This window comes from Simochromis diagramma, unplaced genomic scaffold (assembly GCF_900408965.1).
Source record: "Simochromis diagramma unplaced genomic scaffold, fSimDia1.1 OVJJ01000293.1, whole genome shotgun sequence".
NCBI lineage: Eukaryota > Metazoa > Chordata > Actinopteri > Cichliformes > Cichlidae > Simochromis > Simochromis diagramma.
Genome location: NW_024386801.1, coordinates 6249048 through 6270527, shown reverse-complemented (window position 1 = coordinate 6270527; position 21480 = coordinate 6249048). Strand labels below are relative to the sequence as shown.

General features: G+C 42.0%; 2 protein-coding genes across 4 annotated transcripts in view; one reads left to right on the top strand and one right to left on the bottom strand.

Annotated features, from left to right (window-relative positions):
* The window catches only part of eea1 (early endosome antigen 1), a 17330-nt gene extending 11241 nt beyond the window's left edge, over nucleotides 1-6089 (top strand). For both annotated transcript variants that reach the window (XM_040025346.1, XM_040025347.1), the window contains 10 exons: nucleotides 17-118; nucleotides 206-400; nucleotides 574-756; nucleotides 897-1082; nucleotides 1156-1287; nucleotides 1516-1701; nucleotides 1788-2026; nucleotides 3092-3212; nucleotides 3329-3427; nucleotides 3517-6089. In XM_040025346.1, the coding sequence (XP_039881280.1) occupies nucleotides 17-118; nucleotides 206-400; nucleotides 574-756; nucleotides 897-1082; nucleotides 1156-1287; nucleotides 1516-1701; nucleotides 1788-2026; nucleotides 3092-3212; nucleotides 3329-3427; nucleotides 3517-3639 (1566 nt within the window). In that variant the 3' untranslated portion in view covers nucleotides 3640-6089. The remainder of the gene's footprint in view (nucleotides 1-16; nucleotides 119-205; nucleotides 401-573; nucleotides 757-896; nucleotides 1083-1155; nucleotides 1288-1515; nucleotides 1702-1787; nucleotides 2027-3091; nucleotides 3213-3328; nucleotides 3428-3516) is intronic.
* Nucleotides 4731-21480, bottom strand: plekhg7 (pleckstrin homology domain containing, family G (with RhoGef domain) member 7). 2 transcript variants are annotated; one of them, XM_040025362.1, is made up of 17 exons: nucleotides 21207-21480; nucleotides 19878-20664; nucleotides 19168-19190; nucleotides 16808-16926; nucleotides 15583-15623; nucleotides 15117-15218; nucleotides 14567-14716; nucleotides 14209-14304; nucleotides 13794-13892; nucleotides 12402-12515; nucleotides 11818-11992; nucleotides 10721-10836; nucleotides 8919-9006; nucleotides 8745-8824; nucleotides 8480-8624; nucleotides 8181-8278; nucleotides 4731-7703 (listed from the first exon to the last, which is right to left on the bottom strand). In XM_040025362.1, exons 2-17 carry the CDS (start codon nucleotides 20547-20549, stop codon nucleotides 7593-7595), a joined length of 2229 nt encoding a protein of 742 aa, XP_039881296.1. In that variant the 5' UTR covers nucleotides 20550-20664; nucleotides 21207-21480; the 3' UTR covers nucleotides 4731-7592. The 2 variants fall into 2 exon arrangements, with proteins under 2 accessions (XP_039881296.1, XP_039881295.1); XM_040025361.1 differs by having other exon boundaries at nucleotides 19878-20661.

Here is a 21480-nt window from a genome sequence, read left to right as displayed (position 1 = left end):
TTCCATCTCTCCCCAGGATAAGTCTAATGAAAAAGCAAGACAGGAGCTCCTGAAAAATAATGAGTCCATCACAAAGGCAATGAAGGAATCCAAAGAACAGCTGGAGCAGATGAGAGAGGTAAGCGTCTAAAAAGAAAATGCAATATCAAATGTTATAGACTTTAAAATCCAACACATAAACATCTGTTGTTTCTGAAACTGTCAGTCAGAGAAGCAGCTGAAAGTGCAGCTGACCTCATTAGAACAGCAGCACACAAAGACTCAGGAGACACTGAGGGAAAAGGAGAACGAGCTGGAAAAACTGCGGACGCAACTGAAGATGACCCAGGGATCTTTGGAAGAAGAGATTAAGAAACTGAATGGCCAAGTGACAGAGCTAAAGGAAGCTGGTGTCAAGAAAGTAAGTACTGTCTTTAAACTAAGAAAAGAGACAAGCGTTGTACATCTCCTCATTAACACTGTGGTCAGTGTTTCTATACTGAAACAAGTCATTCTCAATGAGTTGAGCTTTGTAACAGTGGACAATCCATCACAGTCTGTATATGAATTTGTTACTTTAACTGTTATCTCCAGGCACAAGAAGAAAATAAGCTGAGGGCACAGGTGTCAGGGCTCGGCCAGGAGCTGACCTCCGAGAAGAGCCGGACAGCAGAGCTGCAGAAGGCCTTGGAGCAAAGCAAGGAAAACATCAGTAAGCTTCAATCTGACGTGTACGGAAAAGACTCTGAGGTTTCTGCCCTCCGTCAGGATCTCAAGGTACATTAATGCAAGCGAGACGAGGCTGTTATAGTGCAGCTTCAGGTGATTCTCAGTCTCAGATTGAAATGTATTAAATTATACTCACGGATTTTGCAGTGAGTGATTCTAAGTGACTTTCAAACTTCTTCTGTGTGCAGGCATCAGAGCAGAAACTGAGCGTGGCTCAGGAGGAGCTGGCTGCTAATCAAACCCATCAGTCAGGCTTAGAGTCCCAGATCCAGGACTTGAAATCAGCCCGTAGCTCGCTGGAGCAGGAGCTTGCCAAACGGGATGAGAAGCTCCAACAGAAGGAGCGAACCCTGAAGGATTTGCAGAAGCAAAAGGTCTGGGAAACTATTAACCCTAAATGTTCACAGTTATCAATTAATTTAATCTAAACCGTGCCAACTGATTCAGGGTCAAGTTAAGGAGGAGCTGGACAAGGAGAAGAGCAATGTGGAGGAGCTGAACAAAGCAAAGAGTGTCCTGGAGAAGAACAACAGCAGACTGACTTCAGAGTTAAAGACACTAACAGAGAAGAGCGAGAAGGTCAGTCACGCTGCTTAACAAGCAGCAGTGTTTGTCTTAAGATTTAAGATATTAGATATATCTCATACTGATATTTCTCATGTTGGTGTGTCAGGGATGCCGCAAGGCAGCATTCTAGCCAGCAATTTGACATCATAGCTGTGAAGAGATCACAGATGAGTTATTGCTTCTTTTGTCACAGAAACTTGACCAATTTGTCTATCGATGTCCATAACTGTGTCTTCTCAGGAGCTCGGCGAATTGCAGGAAGCCAAACAGCTGTTGATCCAGCAGAAACTTGAGCTGCAGGCTCAGGTGGAGGCAGCAAAGGGTGCTCTCAAGCAGGAGCAGAAGGAGCACCAGACCACCAAGGACAGCAGGAGTGAGAGGGAGGAGCAGCTCCTAGCCCAAATCAGGGACGCTCAGGATCAGCTGGTAGGCTCCCAAATCCCAAGAAATACAGTATTAGGCGCTTCCCTTCTTATTCCTTTCTCTGACACGGTCAATTCTTCCATCAAAAGGCAGCAGAGAAGAAGAGATGGCAAGAGCAGGTGAAACGTGGGGAGGAGGCAGAAGCTAAGATGGGTTTGCAGGTGACAGCCCTGAATGAAAACGTGGCCACGTTGAAGAGGGAATGGCAGGGCAGCCAGCGGAGAGTCGGCGAACTCGAGAAACAGACGGACGAGCTGAGAGGAGAAATCGCTGTGCTGGAGGCCACCGTGCAGAACAACCAGGACGAGCGACGGGCTCTTTTGGAAAGGTGAATTGATATTACTTCTCTTTGACCTTTGACACTTTGCTTAGCAGAGATGCTATAAACCCTGAAAAGGTATGAAATATCCTTGAGCGCCTTGAAAATTCACTGCTTTTAGAACTATTCACAGTATTTTATTGGTCATATATTCAGTTCCAAGAAAAAAGAAATAATACTGTATATGTTACCATCCTCAGTGCTTTATAAACTCTTTGCCCACGAGTTTAAATTGGCTCAATGTTTTTTTTTATGCACAGCAAATCAAAAATAAGTGGGAAATTCTCTAAAAGGAAAAAAATAATGAATAAAATAAATATCAGCCAGAAGGTGCAAGTCGAAATATATCCACTTTCTATAATGTTTGTTTGTTTTTTTAATAAACCGAGAGCTTGTCTTTGTTAAATTGCTTACAGATCAGTTTCAGGGTGAAAATGCAGTTATAACAACAGAAAGATTGTTGAGCTGGACTGAATAAAACTCCACACTATGAAAAGCTGATACGCCTCATTTCCAAGTAAAATTCAGTAGCTGTCAGGAGCCAAACAACCAAGGATGTACAGGCACAGGCACACGTTCTAAAATGCAGGTTTTATTATGCCCCCAAAAAGATGCAGATAATATCCAAGAAACATAACCATGAAAATAGGCTATTTTAAGAAAAAGTGTAAATAAAAAAACAATCCTTCTCATGGCGTCACAGCAGATGGTTAATTCGATTTGGTTGGTCTCTGCACTTAAACCATTTCCACTCCCAAGCCACCCACAGGCTGGAGCAGCAGACAGGTAGCAGATCAGCTGCGTGGCTACGGATGTGACCATCATGAGCTTCAGTCATGCCTTACAAATGAAAACATGTAATTGGGCCCATCAGGAACTGAATGCTAAACTTAGCTTATAGTAGAAAACTTTAAATGATGTTTAAAAGCGTTTTATATTCATGTGATGATGTAGTTATAAAAAACTGTCACACCTCCTAACAAATGAAATCATCTTACCCATTTAGGAAATGCATTTTGAAGCTTAAACCATTAAATAAGATGACGTCACTGGGGATCTACGGTTGTGTTTCAGGTGCGTGAAGGGTGAAGGTGAGATCGAGAAGCTCCAGGCCAAAGTGGTGGAGCTAAGGAGGAAACTGGATGACACGACGGCTGCCATGCAGGAGCTCGGCAGAGAGAACCAGTCGCTTCAGGTCGGCACCAAAACTCAGAAATTCTAAAATAATGAGATGATGAAAAAGGAGGCTCTTTACCACAGCGATAAAGTTAGACGTTGTCTGATTGTGCCAGCTTCTGTTGATCCTTTTAGATCAAACAGTCACAGAGTCTGACCAGAAAGTGGGCTGAGGATCATGAAGTGCAGAACTGCATGGCCTGTGGGAAAGGCTTCACCGTCACAGTCAGGAAGGTGGGTATGATTTTTGTTTTTAACCCATAAGAGAGCACGTTTGAGTCGTTCCTTACCCTGAGCCTCTCTTCTTCTCTCTGAATGTCCAGCACCACTGCAGACATTGTGGCAACATCTTCTGTGCCGAGTGTTCGTCAAGGAACGCCCTCACTCCATCCTCTAAAAAGCCAGTACGCGTGTGTGAGACCTGCTTCGAGGAGCTCCAAGGCTGATTTTCTTTTGTTTTCCCCCCCTCTCATTTCTTTAACCCTACTTACCCGCCCACTCCTACCTCCCCCCATCCCTACCCTACCCTTCCCTTCATCCCTACCCTTCCCTTCATCCCTACCCTACCCTTTCTATTCCAATGGGCAGAAGAAGGCATGTCTTTGTCATTTTTAATGTGCACTATAAAGGACAGACGCTGTGCAAAGACTCCCACCTGAATGTGACCTCTGACTCTGGTGTGGAGGGTAACGAGGAAAGGATTTTTGCTGAGGAAACACCGGAGCCGTGCGATGGGTCGGGGTAGGACTGGTTGGGATTGTCTGTATCTGTTTTTGTGCCTTTGCTACTCCTGTGGACTGCCAGAGAGCGGAGACAGTGAAAATCAAAACACCTACCATTTCTTTTAAGTTCGTATCCCACTAGTAAGTTATAAGGCATACGTTGTGAAATGTTTGGCATCATATTTGTTAAGACACTGCAAAAGTGAGTATTGTAAAAGTGATGTTGTAATCTGCCCTGCAAAGGTAAATGCAGTTACCTAGTATTTGCTTTTTATCGCTACAAAGCTCTGCAGCAGGCCCATCACAAAGATATGTGAGTTCTAATTTTGTTGCAAGAAAACTCTTAAAAACTTAAGCGATCTTGCATTTTTTTATACGTCACCTCTCAAAGTGTAAAAAAAAAACACGCACACACTTAGTTGCTGGCAAAACGAGGCTGTGAAACCCTGTTGGGTTCAGGATTTCAGCAATCTATAAAAAAAAAAAAGTTGTCTGCAACACTGTGCAGTGGAAATGATTAAACATCCTTCTAGGGATTTTTAATCTTAAAAATCAGAAAAACCCTCCGTCAAAAGACTTGTGCACCAGCGTGTTTCTGTACAGACCTTCGGATCAGTTACTGCGCGTTTCCTTTGTGCGGCAGAGCGTTTGTGAGTCTGTTGGATTTAATGTATTCATGACCAAAGAATGTGTGCAGCAGGAATACAGCCGAGGTCTAAGCCCTGACTTTGTTTCATTTATCAGTATTTTTCGACGTGTCGTCATTTTTAAGTCACGGGGTTGCATATTTTTATCTTGAAAACGGCATATGTGGCAATCTGAGAGGCTTTTTTTTTTTTTACGTGAAGTCGTGTTTTTGTTTTGTCGTGTCCTGTGCCACATTACTCTTAACGTGTTATTTTCTTCAAATCGTGGTGCTTTCTGCAGACTTAAAGGTGCCTGCATGTTAACTTTTTTTTGTTCCTTGCTGCTTGTCTCCACTCAGCAGCACTGACCTACTGGCTGGAGTTGTGTGTTTTTGTATGCGTGTTCTGCTTTCAAGCAATAACTGTGGAGGCGCGTGTGTGTGTGAAGTTGCTGTAACAGAGTGTGTATTTTAGTGTTAGGCCTGCTGTGTATGCTGAAATGCACTGTATGAATGTCGGCTGCTCAGAATCTCAGCTTCTCTCCGGCATGTTGCTCTTGGGGGCTTCGGTGCTGCTTTCAGGAGCAGCGGTTGCTGACGGCTCTCTGTCCAACGTGTCTGCTGCTGAGGACAATGTCAAAGTTGATTCCTGCTTTGTTTAATTTATAATTGTTGATCGCTCCTGGTAAGATCTCTTGTGCAGTTGTCAGTAGACTGGAGAAGGTCACGATGTAACAAGCAGCTTGCTTCAGACTTACTACGTTAGCTCTTATGCTTGTATGCTCATTACAAAAGAATGTCTGTCTCAGTTGCCATCTTTCAAAAACACCAGTCTTTTTGCTTCAGTGGTTTTGTTATGTCTACCTCAGATTGGCCCAGGAAAAGCACTATTTCTAAATGATAGACATCACAAATGTTGTATCTCTGCCTGCATTCGATGAGGGATTTTGTGACTGATCTATTATAGTGTACAGACCCGAAACTCTACAGAGATGATTTGCACCTTATCGTATTCTGGGCTTGTCCGTATGAGAGCTCAGCTACAAACGTAGGACCACCGACTTTATACAGGCTTCGGCATTTCTAGCACCGCTGTACTCAACTGCTCATTAATACTAAGGCTGTCATCTTTGTAAATGTTTGTAATGAAAGAGAAAAATAAAATCTATATAACACTCGTGGGTGTAGAAACATGATAACGGTGAAACTGTGTGTGGATTCATCGGCGTCTTACTCATTTTTACCAAACGGCACCACAGACGTGAAGACACTGAATTGTGGCTTGCTTTGTGTTGCTCTCACTTATCATGCATGATGACTTTACTGGCCTGTGGCTCACACGTTTCTCCATTGTTTAGTCATCATATTTGGCGGTTGTGAAAGTGTGTTTTCACGCAAACATCCTGCACGTCACCGCTCGCCTTTAGCAGCGTCGACGTGACTTTGGCTCACTGAAGCTGGATGAGGGAAGTGATTTATGTTCACATGCACCAGATGATTTTTCTAATTGTCATGGCAAACGTAAAATAAAACCTGCAGTATGTTTGTATCTTACCGTGTCGTGTTTTTGTCGCTTTGCAGGAATGATTCTCGAAGGCTCTAAAAGTGCTGACGTTTGAGAAATGCACACAGCACCAACAAACAGCAAATGACTGAAAGAGCAAATCACATCTGAACCCGATGTTCATTCAGTGAACATTTCCCACTACACTGATTCATCAAGTAGTTTTTTAAATGAATTCTGGATGTTCTTCCATGCTGTCTCAAATATCGAATCCATGCAGTGATAAAATACAGAAAGTCTGAAACCACCCCTCATTTCTTTATATTTTGCTAATATAATTAATATTCTTCCTCTTCCAGGCTTTCTGGAGGTCTTTCAAAGTTTTCCTAATTTTCAGTCCTGTCCTTGAACCTGACGATTCAGACAATTTTTTTTTTTTTTTGTTAAGGAACTTAAGAGTGTGCTATGAATCATTCAACCATAAAAAGGGCTGAACCAGTGTAGTATCTACAGCTTGCAGACTACTTGGAACTTGGCATATCTTGGATGCTGTGCAGTATGTCCTTAAAAAGATGAGTGGATGACAAAAGAAGAACAGATGGAAAATCCAGCAAATACTGGATCTGGCACTGGTCTCAGGTGAAGGGTGGCTGTCAAGAAGTCATTATTAAGGAAGGCAAACAGATAGAAAATGAGTGGTAACGGGTCTTGAATCCAAATTTTCTTTTAGTTTATACGTATTGATGACAATTTGAAAGGAGCTCAGGAGAGAGGAGCGGCAGTGAAGGTCCACAGCCATCTGTAAACCACGGTGGAGGCTGCATTTCAGCCAGTGGTGTCTGAGATCTTGTCAGAATTAATCGTACATGTATTATAAATGCAGGAAAATACCATCACCACCATCTGCTATCCAATAACACCTGGAAAGCATCTAATTGGCAACGGCTTCATTTTTCAGCATGACAATGATACATACTGTCAGTGCAGTAAAACCACACCTGGATATAAAAACAAACCTGGACCTCAACATTACTAAAGCAGTGTGGGATCGTCTGCACAGAAAATGAAACAAAAGTGAGAAACATCCAAAGAAGAGCCTTGAATGTCTTTCAAGAAGCCTGGAGAACTGTTCCTGGAGGACTGTAAGAAGTTACAAAAAGCGTACCTAAGAGATCAAGCTGCAGTGGTCATGCTAAACTTTCAAGCTCTTTAGAATACACCTATATCCTATTTTTAAAATATTAAATAATTAGGGGTGGCTGAAGACTTTTGCACAGTACTGTATGAAGCACTATGAAACATCAGAAGTGATCAATAGCTCACAGACAATTTAAAAACTGCATGAAATGATGTGTGGAACGCTAAACCCAACGTTTTACTACATGATGAGATGTTTATTTCGCACTACTGTTGCAGCTGCCTTCACAGTCAAACCGTTTACAAAATCATCCTAGTGCTAGTGCAGTCATTTACAAGACATCAGGGGGCAGTGAAGTGCACATTAACAGTAGAAACTTTTTCACATGGCTTCTAGTTCTGCTTGATGGGTCATATCTGCGAAGACTCCAGCCACAGCGAGGAGCTCTTTACTCGTGCTTGCTGAGAGTCCTGCTTCAGCAGCGCCGTCACTGCGCCCTCTATCTTTGACATCCATACTCTCTGGTGGGGAAAAAATGTTTAGAAAGAGAAATATCAGATTTACCAGTTTGATTAACTGATAATATTATAAATTGTACAGTTTATTATTTCTTTGTAATGTTTGTTGCTGTAAGCTGTCCTAAACTGCTTCACACAAGTAAGATTAAACAATACAGCAATTTATTTTTATTTTCCTATACATTGTTCATCTAAACCAAAATAACAGAAACCTTTAAAAAGATTAAATGTATAGCTATGAATTTTTTACTATAAATAAATCTGAACAGACATGCATACAAACTGAATTTAGAAATCATTTAAAATATTTTAGCTTCACTTTCAGGGCTCTGTAGAGTTCACATCTTGCACTGATGTTTTGCACAAGGCAGAAATGTTTGGATAAACTTATGACACATTGTTCTTCTGAACATAATGTGATCTGTGTCCTGCATGCTCTCTTTGGAAACATTTCAGGTATTCACAGTTGAATTGATCTACCTTGACAGCCTCTGACGCAGCTTGCAGGATGAATGCACCAATACACTGTTGGTAGCGGTTCTGGTGCATTACTATGAAAGAATGAGGCAACCCCGATGCTGTCAAGAAAGTACAAATGCTTTCATTTAATAACACCAATGCACCACATGGCATGCAAACATAAACAGAGAGACGTGATCCAGAAGGATATTTTGATTCTGTTGACTGCTTTGCTACGATGTGCTACAAACATGTGTTCTATTTAAAATGGGTTTAGAGCTAGAAAACTCAATTAGTTGAATCTTAAAAATTTTACTTACAGGAGGCATTAAGTTGATCGATGTTTCTAAGTTGGAGTCGATCCAGAGAGATTGGCTGGTCGAGAACCGTGAAGGTGCATCCCTCCTTCAGCATCTGATCCAGCTCCAGGTTTTTCAGAGGATTCTGCTCTGGACCTACGGACCTCTGCACAGGATGTCAGGACATATATATGAAGTTATGAGGGATATGTAGTTAAGGCATCCTTGCACTAAATATCTATCACAAGCCTAGGTTAGAGTGAGCAAAGGTTAAAGCGTGACCCACCTTCTTGTTTCTCTTCATCTTTGTAATCAGCAAGAATTCATCAAAGAGGAACATATAGACGTCTATGAGCTTTGCGTTCTCTGGGAATTAACCACAGAAAGACGACGTAAAGTTTTTAGTCAATTCGAAGCAGGAAGCGTGTGAAATGTGTTGGATTTATGCCAGCTGACACACCTGTGAGGACGAGTTTCCCTTCGTGCAGCAGACTCCTGTGAGAAATCAGATTATCCAGTGTGACAGCCTTCAGAAGATGTTTCAGATTCTGAAAGAAAGCAGGGAGTCACATTAGAAAACATTTTCACCTTTTAGCGCTTTTCAGACACATCGGTCTTTCCATTAATCTGACAGCAACTCAGCATGTTGGCTTCTGAATGAGCACCCTCTACTAGTAACATGTACATATCACTTTAAGCATAGCACGTCTTAACTGCATACTATAGGATTAATAAATAGTATGCGCATGATAGCGAAAGAGCAAGTCACTCGTGTCTAATTTAAGATGCATCTTTGGTATTTCAAATGCAGATGAGCTGTCTGTGTGAGGGCTACAGGTAGTTGCTGCAAACAGGTAGCTGCTGCAAACAGGTAGCTGCTGCAAACAGGTAGCTGCTGCAAACAGGTAGCTGCTGCAAACAGGTAGCACACAAAAACAAACACGTTCACATAAACAGATGACAATGACGGAAAGAACTAAATGTTCAAAACTGTGGTCACATTTAACTACGGTTACATGCTGACACTACCAGTACCACGGGTGCAAATAAGTATTGTCAGCACTGACGATAGTTAAATGCTCACAATACTTATATGCAACAAGTCATTTACATGTATGACTTACACATCGCAACTCTCTACCACTGCTATCTGTGTTCACTTCAGTTCAGGTTTGTTTATATAGCACCATATCACAATAGTCCTCCTCAAGGCAATTTATACTTTACTATATAACTTGCAATGTAAAAGCAAAGACTACAACAATTATACAGTCCCCCTATGAGCAGGCACTTGGGAAAAGCTTTCTTTTAACAAGAAGAAACCTCCGGATCAGAACCAGGCTCACTGAGGGGCAGCTATCAAGGAACTGGTTCATGGTGAGGAGAAAGAGAAGAGAAAAAACTGACAGGACAAAACACAAATTTCGGAAGAGAATGTGTGTCACAGTGTACGACAGGAAATCTCCCAGAAGCCTGTAGCAGCAAAAATATAGCAGCAACTATAAGTTAACTTTTCAAAAAGGAATGTTTTAATCAGTTTAGAAGGTATCTGTCTTCCAAATACAAACTGGGAGGTGGTTTCACAGTAGAAGCTCTTTCCCCATACAACTGTTGGGTGGACTGGTCCCATTAAAACAAAAGGGAAAAAAATAAGTGCATTTACACACATGCAAGTTTCTCTCCTCTGGTGTCTGAGTCTTTCTGTTTCACAGCGTGCTCTGCACCTGGATGACCGACTTATTACCTTAGTATAAGTGCTATGAAATCAAGCTATTCATTAACTGTCTTCTTTTCACTGCTCTCACTTACACCAAGTGTTTGCTGCTCTTTCTATTTCGCTCTGTATGCAAAGCCCATTCCCTTGCCACGTGTACGGCAGAGAGAAAGTGAAGATAAAATAACTACAGATGAAGAGAATACAAACAGAAGTGTTAATCCACCTACAATGACAGGGAAGAAAGACTCTCTTGGAAAAAAGAAGAAGAAGAAGAATAGTGCTGCTGTCATCCTCCCATTCAAATTGAAGCTAATATTTAAAGATGTGAAACTGAACTATTAGCAAATGACACTGTAAAACTCTAAATACTGCTATTCATTGCTTTCAGATCTGATTTTCTGATAATTTGATCAGTTTATCTGATGATCATCAGGCACTGGAGGATAAAGTGTTGGCACATCTGTGTGACACGTTGCTCTTTCAACACAGTTCCTGAAGACACAAACACACCCAAATAGCAATATATACACAAACACAGGACAGACCTCAGGGATGAAAGCACGCTTGTCCCTCTCCCATACAGGCAGCCAAACCAGGGCATCTCTCAACTGTTTCACTTTCTGGTAGTTGTCCAGCCATTTGACCTTTCCTTCTAAATCACCTGTAAACAGAGAGGACAGGAGACTGAATGTCATTAAGGACAAAAACAGGTCCTCAGACTCAAATTGGTCACTGACAACTTCATTCATGTCTGACACACACAAAACTCCTGCTACATTTCCTATGCCTTTTATTTTACGTAACATATACCTATGTAAAATATGCATTTTATAATGTACCAAAGTGCATAATGATTACATTCATTTACAATGCTATACAGTGATGCCATACATGGGCGTGACCATATCGTGAGAGATTTCAGCTGTCTCTGCTTTTACAGTAAATATCCCCCACACCCACAGAGGACTTTGGTCTACACATCCTAGCTGTGATTACAATACTCATTGTCACCTACGCTTTACACAATCATAACCTTTTAAAAGGTGTGGTAAAACACACCTTTTAATGGTTATGGGACAAAGTTTAATTAAAGATTTGTGAACCCCGAGCTGTTTCGTTTGGTACGGTTATTTGTTCAACGCGGCAACATGACATTGAGTTGAACGGCTGTAGAACATTTCCCACAGCCTGTCCTTCCAGTTATATAATAAACCGCCAAAACAGGTCTGCAAGCAGAGGCTTGCAGTGAAAAATAAATGGTCAAGGCCTCCTGGCTGATATCCAAAGCATGCAACCTGTGTGCTGACAGGCACTGATACTAGCTGGCCTGTTTATGTTGACAGACTTACGTCCACTTAAAAAGCCCTTCTATCTAGATATGTTTGTAAACCACCAGGAGGCAAACACGTCTAGAGGCGTGCTGAAGAAACACGTGAGTCATGATCAGCTGATTAACATTACTCAGACGCCTGACTCAAAACATTCATTTTGCAAGGTGACGAGACCTGCGCAGGCGCTTTAATTTAGCAGGACTGAAACAGTAAAAGCAAATTTAGCCAAGCAGAGTCTCCTAATGAGGTCAGCCGAAATCAAAAGGAGAGCATTTTGATAACAGAAGGGAATTTTCGAATTCAGTGCTCACATATCGATTTGTCCACTTGTTCTGCTATAAGTTCCAGCCCTCGTGTTTCGTCCTCCTTCTGACATCTCTTTGCGATATTCCGCAGCAGCAGCGGGTATCGAGTTAGCCTCTGCAGCGGTGCCACCAGCAGGTCACGCAGGTGAAGCCTTCGGCACTGCTTGCTCCTCTCACACCACTGAGGAGAAAAAAGGAGGGACAAAGAATGGGTACAGTGACAGAACGAGTGAGGTCAAATGTTTGAAAGGACTTGACTTTGTAGGGAAGGAGGGAGAGGATGGGCAGTGAAATGCCTGTGAGAAGAAATTATATGTAAGACCAAACACAATGACAGTTCCAGCAAACACGCCAGCATGATGACAGGGAAAGTTACACAAGGTACAAACGGTGACATTCCTCCCATTGGCAGGCCGCTGTGACACTGAACTGATTGTTTGCTATTTGGGCACCAATGCTCCTGTGAGTCCTCTCTCACATTGGCACACAACACCTGCTGCATTGTCATGGTACACAGCGTCCTTCCCACTGTGCTGACTGGCACGCTCACACACACACACAGACACACACCAGTAAGACCTCTCCTGTACCTTCACGTAAGTCCCAAAGTCCTCTCTGGGCTTCAGACTGTCCAGATACAGAAGAGCCGTGGAGTAGTTGAGGCAATACGTCTGCAGGCAGTGGCATATGCTCTCCTGGAAAGCCTGCCAGCAGACAGTAGTGTTAGACAAACACTGGGATACAGGCTGCTGGGTCGCATCAGCTGTTAAGCTGCAGATAAACATATCGTAAAAAAGCACAAAGAGGATGCCGCATGCACACGTGCACGCACAAAAATGTCCAGTGTGTGTTTGTAATGGCATACATGCGTCTAAGATTGTCCTGTGATGTTTCTGTTAAACTTTTAATAATTTTATGTAATTGTAACTAGAGTTAGGTAACCTTTTCCCTTCTCAGTGAGCTTTGAAGATGCCATATTTTCAACACGCTCTTGTCATGAGAGAAAGGAAGATGGAACAGATAATAACAAAGCACATACGTCGATTTCAAAGTACAGTTTAAATGCAAGCGTGCTAAATTTGGTCAGTGAGAGCATCGTGAAAGAAAGAAAGTAAATTCAGCTGTGTATTTGTGTTCTCATAAAAACATCTGCATTAAGGGGACACTTTCCCGGGCACTAGTTATCACACTTGATTATTGGGCTATAAGACTGTGTGGAATGTGTTTTGTCCATGTGGGCAGCTAGAAATCTAGTCCAGCATGAAGCTGTCGATTTTAGAGCAGGAGCTTCTCTCAGTCCATGGTGATGTAAAACGCTTGTGCAGTTACCAGTTCATAGCAGGCTGGAGCCTCGGTGGTTCCTAAGTTGTTCTTGAACATCCTAAACAAATTCCTCTCATGTGGCTATGCTTAAAGGCCAGGTATGTGCCAACAAACCAAGCAATTTAAATGAACTTCCAAATTCCACCCTGACGAGCGATTAAATATCTGTATGTGCATTTTTAATCCCGTGTGGATTAGAGAAAATCCAAAATAAAGTCCAACTTGTGTACCCAGTTCTTGTTTTTTCAAGTCATTAAATATATATGCTATACAATCAGCCTACCCTGGAAAATGAACAGTCCAAAGAAATCACAAAAAATTACCAAAATATGATCAGTGTACTTAAATGTTTGATCTCAACTGTACGAGAATATTACATTTTGGCTTTTCTGCACATTATATCAAGTCCAGCTGATCCTTAATAGCTAGAAGAAAATAAGAATGCTTCCCAAATAAGAGCTTAAGGTTAATAAATTCAAACTATGCAGCTATTTTTCAAGTCTTTGAAAAAAAAAGCTGTTTATGAAAATACTTTAAGGATTATATAATAATGAATCCAGATGAGCATATCATTCATACTTTTTCTATCTATTTTGATTGTCTTATCAGCGGGCTAGTGAACACTGCTGTCACAGAGTCCAAATGTGAATCAAACTTGCCTTCCCCAGCAGATCCAGCAGGGTGGGACTGCCACCCTCAGTAATCTCCAACATGTTCTTGATAACGCGGAGGAGGCTGTTTAGGAAACCTGAGCTCACCTGGAGCAGAAAACAGTGTCAAATGTCACCACAGGGCCATGTGACATTTTTATAATATCACCGAGGTATTATGTTAAGATAATTGTTAACAAAGGTTTTTTACACCACATTATTTTTTTGCTGACTATTAAATAAGCTTTAAATAAAAAGCTAGCATTTTAAAATAATACAGCTGTAACGACTCATCATTAGCTCTTTCATAGTAACCTTATGTTGATGTGACACCAAACCATGTTGTTTCAAGGATATGAAAGCAACTGTTGTTAAAAATGATTTACACAAACTCCTCATGCAAATGATTTGCATCATTTCTCACCAGGCAAAGCTCATTGAGATTCGCAAACAGCCTCCATGAGTCGATATCAGTCAGGCAGTTGGTCACCTGCAGGTTTGTGAGCGTAGCCGAAAACACCTGAGAGGCACAAAGAAAGCAGAAAGAGAATAGGTTCAAGGTCTCTCTCATGCCAGCATTAAATTTCAAATCCACTGGTGGAAAGACGGGAAAATCCAAAGAGACTTTTACACGAACTCCAAAGGCGGGGATTCAGTGAGAAGAATACAAAGAAGCAGGTGTTCAGTTGCATTTGGGTTTGGTCTATTTATTTGTGATCCTGTGTGTGTTTTTGTGATTGTGTGTATGTGTGCATTGTGAGGCTCTGTAGGGAAAGAGTCACCTCTTTGAGAACCATGAGTTGATCCATGAAGTAAACACACTCGCTGGTGAAGAGCTCCCAGATGGTCTCTTGTCTCTTGAAGCCCTGAGGGTCAGAGGAAGCACTGACCTGGGAAGACTGGTCTTGCAGGAACTCAGCCAGAGAGTAGTCCTGCTCACAGATACACAAAAAGACAAGAAGCTATAACTCAAAGTAAAGGCTGCATCCTCCACAGAAAGCTCAGCAAACGTGTTTATTTTATGGCTGTAAATTTCCATCTGCCACTATTATAGATTCAGGAGTACATCAGTGTTTGTTTGTGTACATATACAGGTCGACTTGTGTAGTCACTGCCTAGAAATTCTGGTTCTTACACAGTCTGTGTCATTCAAACATTGTAGGAGCTTCCATGTAACTGTCAGCTTCTCATTTCTGAGTCATCTGGCAAACACTGAGTTGTATTTGACTTGGGAATCTGGATGGCTAAGCCTGGATCACAAAGTCAGTGAACGTACAGAATCAACACGATGATTTACAAAACAAACAGCAGCTATTAGCGCTCATTTCTTGCCTTATATCTCTGAAGCTCCAAGTTTCTCCAGTCTTGAATCTGCGCAGTTGAGAGATATTTCTCAATATCTGACACCGTGCATGTCTGCGGCTTGCCTTTACTCTGAAAGGAAAAAAAAAATTAGGCAACACATTAAGCAGATTTTTAGGGCTGTGCACTAGCCAAGAAAAAAGGGTGTGTGCCTAATTGTTGTTAATATCTGTTCACATAACAACCCAGCAGTTTCAAAACTAAATTAACAAGTTTGGCTCAAGTTCTGCATTTCAAGTGTTGACCAATTACAAAAAGCTGTGTGGGCCAAAAGGGATAAGAGGAAACACACTAATCTGCTTTGGGAAGTGGGTCAGAGAACAATGTCCAAACCAACTGCTCACTCCTAAAACAAAGTACATCAAAACAAATTACAAGCATGCCACTGGCACCAGTCACACACATCGATGACTAGCAGAAATACAAATGCACTTACCGTACTACGCCTCGAAAAAGGCCACTTTGACTTCTTGGTATCTGTAAAAGTTGTGACAGTGAAAAGAAGCGTGAGCATTTTAAGTTATACGCACATGACGGTGCCAATCACAGCTTACTGAAAATGTCAAAAAAATCTTTGGTTTTTTGTAAAGTGACCACCACAAGTTCTGTCCTTTTGCTTTTTTTAAATTCTAGAAATACAAATAATGCTCCCTTTACGACACAACAACACTAGACTGATGTCTACTCATAACTCTATATAGCACTTTCTACAGATTATCTCTAGTCTGTCTGTTTTATAGGTGTGTAGATAAAGTTATAAACCACACTTTTAGTAAAGATGTAATAATAAAATAAGATGTAACTTAAAATAATCTTGACTTTGAATAAATTTAACGCTATAAAACCATTACCTTCATTATAAAAAAGTAATTATAGTCATTAATGAACTTAGTTTGAGGTTTGAAATTCAGCTAAAAAAACAAACTTTTATTAAAGTACTAAATTAAACATTTAGTCAAAGTAGCTTTCAAGTATTTCAGTAATCAATAATGGTGGGGGAAAAACATTTTGCAGTATTTTTGTGGTATTTTTACTTGCATCTAAACAGGAATACCAAATAAATATAATTTAGTCATACATTTAAATAGTCTGAGAATACTATAAACAGGAAGGCTCATCTCATGCACCATCATCTGACATAACGTTAGCCGAGCAAACTTAATTGATATCAAAGTGATTAGCAGATTGACTCTGCATTAGGGTAACATTTATGGGAGGTTTTATTGATGGTGTTGGTATGCTTAGCAACCTCATTTTGCAGCCAAAAAACATAAGTGAAGTGAGATAACTTTATCTTTGTGTTACTGGATAAAACAGGTACGGATGTAATTAGCAGATACTCAGGATATCGCATGCCTAAAAATTGCGATGATATTGTATGGTGGCGTGCCTGGTGAGTCCAACGTCTAAAAATAAAAAGTTCATGGAAATTCATAAAGTAAACTGAAAAAAAAAATCTAACTGTTGTGCACACATTTGAGTCGATCACCATAACAACAAGAAAGGACACGATACAACCAAGCAGGAAGCAGGAAGTTCATTTTGCTGTGAAGCATTACAACAATAGACATATTGACTCAATAACAGACCCATACTAGTTCATGAGCAAGCATCACCTAAACAGAGGGCAGACTGCAATCTGCTGGGACTGACAGAGGTACCTGCGAAGTTTGAGTCATTTAGTAAGTCAGCTGCTCCATTGGACACGAAAAGATCTCCTGGAGAAACATCCAAGCCGGGCAAACTCACGACGACGGAGCTCCGTCTCCTCTGATAAAGCCTGAGGACACAAAAGCGGACAGGTGGACAATTTAAGATGGAAAAAAATCCAAATACGCAAACAAAGAAAAGACAAAACAACCAAAAAAACCAAAAACTAGTTCTTCATACTAAGAAGAAAAGCTCATCAGACATCAGAAATGTACAGTTCAATGATTATTACTCCATTGTAAGTGTATTATATTCTAAAAGAATGGAAATCATACAAGCAACAGGAAATGACAGAATTCCTATTTGTGGTTTTACATTGTTGGGATACCATTGAAATACCATCCGCATTGTGCAGCAACCCGGCGATTAACATAGGATAAGTGTTATGTGTCTGATTATCCGTGGATAGATGCTTGTTAATGGATCGCCCTATTTGTGTGGAAGGAGGCAAGCTGTCAGTGTGTGCCAGTTATAATCCGCTTGGTCTGCTTTTCATAGTTAGTAACTGAGGCATGGCTGTGGCTGGAAAAACACAGGCCTGCCTCTCAGCCTCAGGCAGGGCTTAAACGGCCACTGTTCTCAAGTGTTTTGACTTATCCTCTGCTGCTGCTGCACTTCTGGGATTACTGCTGAAAGCAAAAATGGACGTTCACATGTTGAAATTAAAAATTAAAAGCCCAGTGATAAATCTTCATAAGCAATGGAAGCTGACCCTGGAATATGCAGGCTAAATATCCAGAAAGGGCACGGCCATGGAAATGTTTTCATTTGTTGTAAAAGCCCAAAAGGAAGAACTTGATTGGTGACAGCATGACATTAAACCGTCCCAATGCTAAATAGACAACTGCAGTCGTTAAACATGACTGCATACAGCCATAAAAAAGGACGCAAAGTAGCCAGACGAGCTGGTTCTGCTAAAGCTAAGGCTCACTTTGAACACGCTGACACTGATCGACAAGCGGTCAGTGACCCACGTCAACACTCTGCGGTTTGGCTTTTAAATATTTTAGTGCCTTTGACTTCAAAAAGGAGAATTTAAGCAGGAATCAGTAGTGATGAAAGTAACAGATTAAGGGCAGATAACAGCAACACACAATGTGGCTAAAAACCATAAGGAAGTGTGACTGACAGATGAGGGCTAATGCCCCTGTTTAGATTGACAATACAATACAGTGGAGCAGAAGTAAAAGCAAGGGGAAGAAAATGCAGGAACAATTTATGTAAAACTTCTTCATTAGATTGAAGGAGGAAGTGTTCTTCCCCTCACGGTGCAACACATCCCCTCACACAGGACCTGCATTCTTGCTGCTGTGGCTGCACAGTTGCAAAAGTACCCTACGAGACTAATTCGAGTGCACATGTAGGCCACATAGCTGCAGGGCCAACTCATACACTTGGAGGATAAGTCAGTCTACAACTGAGCGGGGGTAACCTGGTACGTTTTTCCTCTAGGACACTTTTGTTCAACTGTGAAAGCACCAACTGTTCTTCGCTCTCACTGGATGGGCCGTTTTCTTCCTGGTAAACTGATACGACACCCACGTCCAGATCAATGTAAAGATGCTGAACAGAGAGACAGATAACAGTCGGCAGTAGCACCTGAGCAATGTAGGGGACATGTGGCACGAAAGGTACGATTACCTCTTCATACCAGGCCAGTGTCGCCTTGCAGTTCATTCCACAGCATCCTCACAATGGCATCCTGTTGGTTTGTGGCAGCTCAGAAAGCTTTCTCTTTGTCCGCCTCTCTGCTACAGAGAGCACTTGTAAAAATGGCCGCTTTGTTCATGCATAACAAGAGAAATAATGATGCTCCCAAACAAGACTGTCCCAACCAAGGCTCGCAAAGGCCCGGTCACTGTAAGAGGCACAGTGCCAGGGTGTAATTACAGGGACAATAGCTGCCTAATTATCCGGTGAGGGGAAGAGCCTGGACGCCTATTAGGAGGGGTGTGGGCGGCAGTAAGGGAAAACAGCCTTAATGAGCCCATACATAACCATAGGACTCTCAAAACTTAACCCACCAAGCTTATGAAGCATTAACAAAGACACGAGTGACAATGAGTGCACAACAGGGATCCTCAAAGCAAAGGTCCAATCATCCTCGCTTGCTCTCAAGCACCAAGAGAGCACACAACTCAGAGGCACTCTGACGTGTTGTAGCTCGGATTTTGGGTTGTTTTTGTGAGCGGGTGAAACAGAAGGACAAAAATAAAAAAAGAAACCATATGTGACAGCTGTATCCGTTCCAGGAAGAGTTTTACGACAGGGTAACACAGACAACATGCAAAACAGTCCAAGGTACACTTACCTATCATGGCAGGATTCCTTCTCCTGTAAGAAAAAAGAACTTTGTTAGTGACCTCATCTTTCCAAATCAGCAGTTATACTACACGCCACATCGACACTGTCTCGCTCCACAGTCAGGACCAAGCAGAGGGTTCACGGACCTCCCGCCGCTAACAACACCACTATATCACTTTCAAAGACATTCAAATTTGAATCAGTATTTTAAGTGGTCGCTTGCATTCAAAAGCCTCTGATATTGGAGGAGAATGCCGGTGCTCTATTGAGGATCGGCTCGCTTGAATACCGTGAGCTGATGAATAGATCTCCCCATTATCTTTTTCCATCGCTCACTGACCCCTCCATTATTAGGTGACTGCTGACTGCGGTGAATAGGGGCCCGAGGAGAGCACTTCCCAGGGCTCTCCAGGCAGTGGGCTTGGTCAGAGCTGTCAGTGCATGTAACTGCTGATTCATTTGCTGTCAAAAGCTTGCATTGTGAGTGACCACTGCGGGAGGCAAGGCCGATTGAGGGAATGAAGGTTTTCCTCAAGGAAGGAATGTGCAACCATTTAATTTTTAGACTTTGGCAAAAAAGAAAAAAAATCTGCAGTAGATTACAGGAAATTTATGTGTGGTGATGGGGAAGAGGTTGGTGTGAAGGTTATGAAAAATCGTCTTTTTCCTGAGTAAATATGCAAACACTAAATTTACAAATACGTGGTAAAAGCTCACCTGAACTTCATCCTCAGGAAATCCATTGTCTTTAATAAGAAAAGGATGAGCACTGTGACATTCTTGTTCCACAGAAGTGATACTGTTGTCAAAAGTCTTTGATCTATGCGATCTGCTTCGCTGTTGGCCTGAGGATGACACTGGCTGATGATCGGCCTCCCCGTCAGAGAGTGGGCTCGCTGCAAGAGGTGAATCTACTCGGTGTCCTGGTGACAGGGGACTTATGGGGGATCCCGTGCTTGCAGATGATTGCTCTTCCTGAGTGCTCCCCATCCTGTGAGGCTCTCTAAAATCTATCTGAGGACGTCGGGTGCTCCTCATCCTCCTCAAGGTGGGAGATGTGGAGATACGTCCAGGAGCCTGGCGGTCAAACTGAAAGAAAGGTGGAGCCGAGTTGTCTGGGTTTACCAAAGACAAATGTCTCATTTTGGAGTGTGTCCGTTTGAGATCTATGTGCATTATGACTGGGTTACTGGTCTGGCTCTCTTTGTGCTCAAAAGATGGCGAGTCCGTTTGCGTCTCAGCATCCGCCACACCTGTTGTGACAACTTCATTTTCAGCCCATTCGATGTAGCTCCAGTCCAGCTTCTTTTCATTGTCCGTGTCCTTATCCTGGAGAATAACGTGCTTTAGAGAAGACATTGTAACCTCAAAGGCATTGTAGGGCTGCATAGATCAGGAAATGTGTAATCTTATAGTCTGATTTTTTTTTCTCCTTCCACTCGAGCTCAGATGATAATCCTACATTCCAGTCACCGTTCACATCGCTTTACTTCTCCTGATTCTGCTGGGAAAAGATGAGAGTTAGTCATCAGAAAAAAGCAAATGAAACCAGGCACAAGCCTATATCCAAAAAATGAGTTTTAAAAGGTCAGCTGGCACTAAATAAGCCCTGAAAATACATCGTGTGTTTATATAGTTTACGATACAGATGGAGTAGCTCACATATCCAACAGCAGAGTCACAGCACAGTGTGGCAATAGAGGTCTTGGCAATGTGGCGCTAAAGAGGCCATGCACCTTGCACTACCTCTACTGACTCAGGTTACCATCTGCTCCTGCTTTTGCATATTGATGTAGCCTTTTTCCTTTTTACTATTTCGTTGTCCTAATGTACTACAACACTGCCTTTCACTGTTTACTCAAAGCCGAAAGAGCAGTTAACTCGGCACATCCACGAGCGGACAAAGGTTAAGGGAATAAAGACAAAAAAAAAAGTATCGATTTAACCACATCAACGATTTGTCTTAATAATAAATAAACGCGTTAACGTGAAGAGAGAGACCGCACATGCGCCGAAAGAGGGAAAAAATTAACAAGCCTGGTTTACTTTCATCCTCCGGTGCCTCGCGACCACTCGGACCGACAGCTCGCGGTGAAGGCTGACCGAGGGGAGTCCGGATGTCTGGATGTCTGGATACAAGGCCGAATATTAAGTTATTTCTTATTTGTTCCTCCAGAGTGGAGCTCCTACTGCTGGTCCGTGTAGAGAGAAGTGAAGGAAGGAGTGGAGCGTTTCATTGTTCAGAGCTGTGAAAGGTGCGACTGCTCTGCTCTCTCTCTCTCTCTCTCTCTCTCTCTCCAGCCCAGTATGTCACACACAA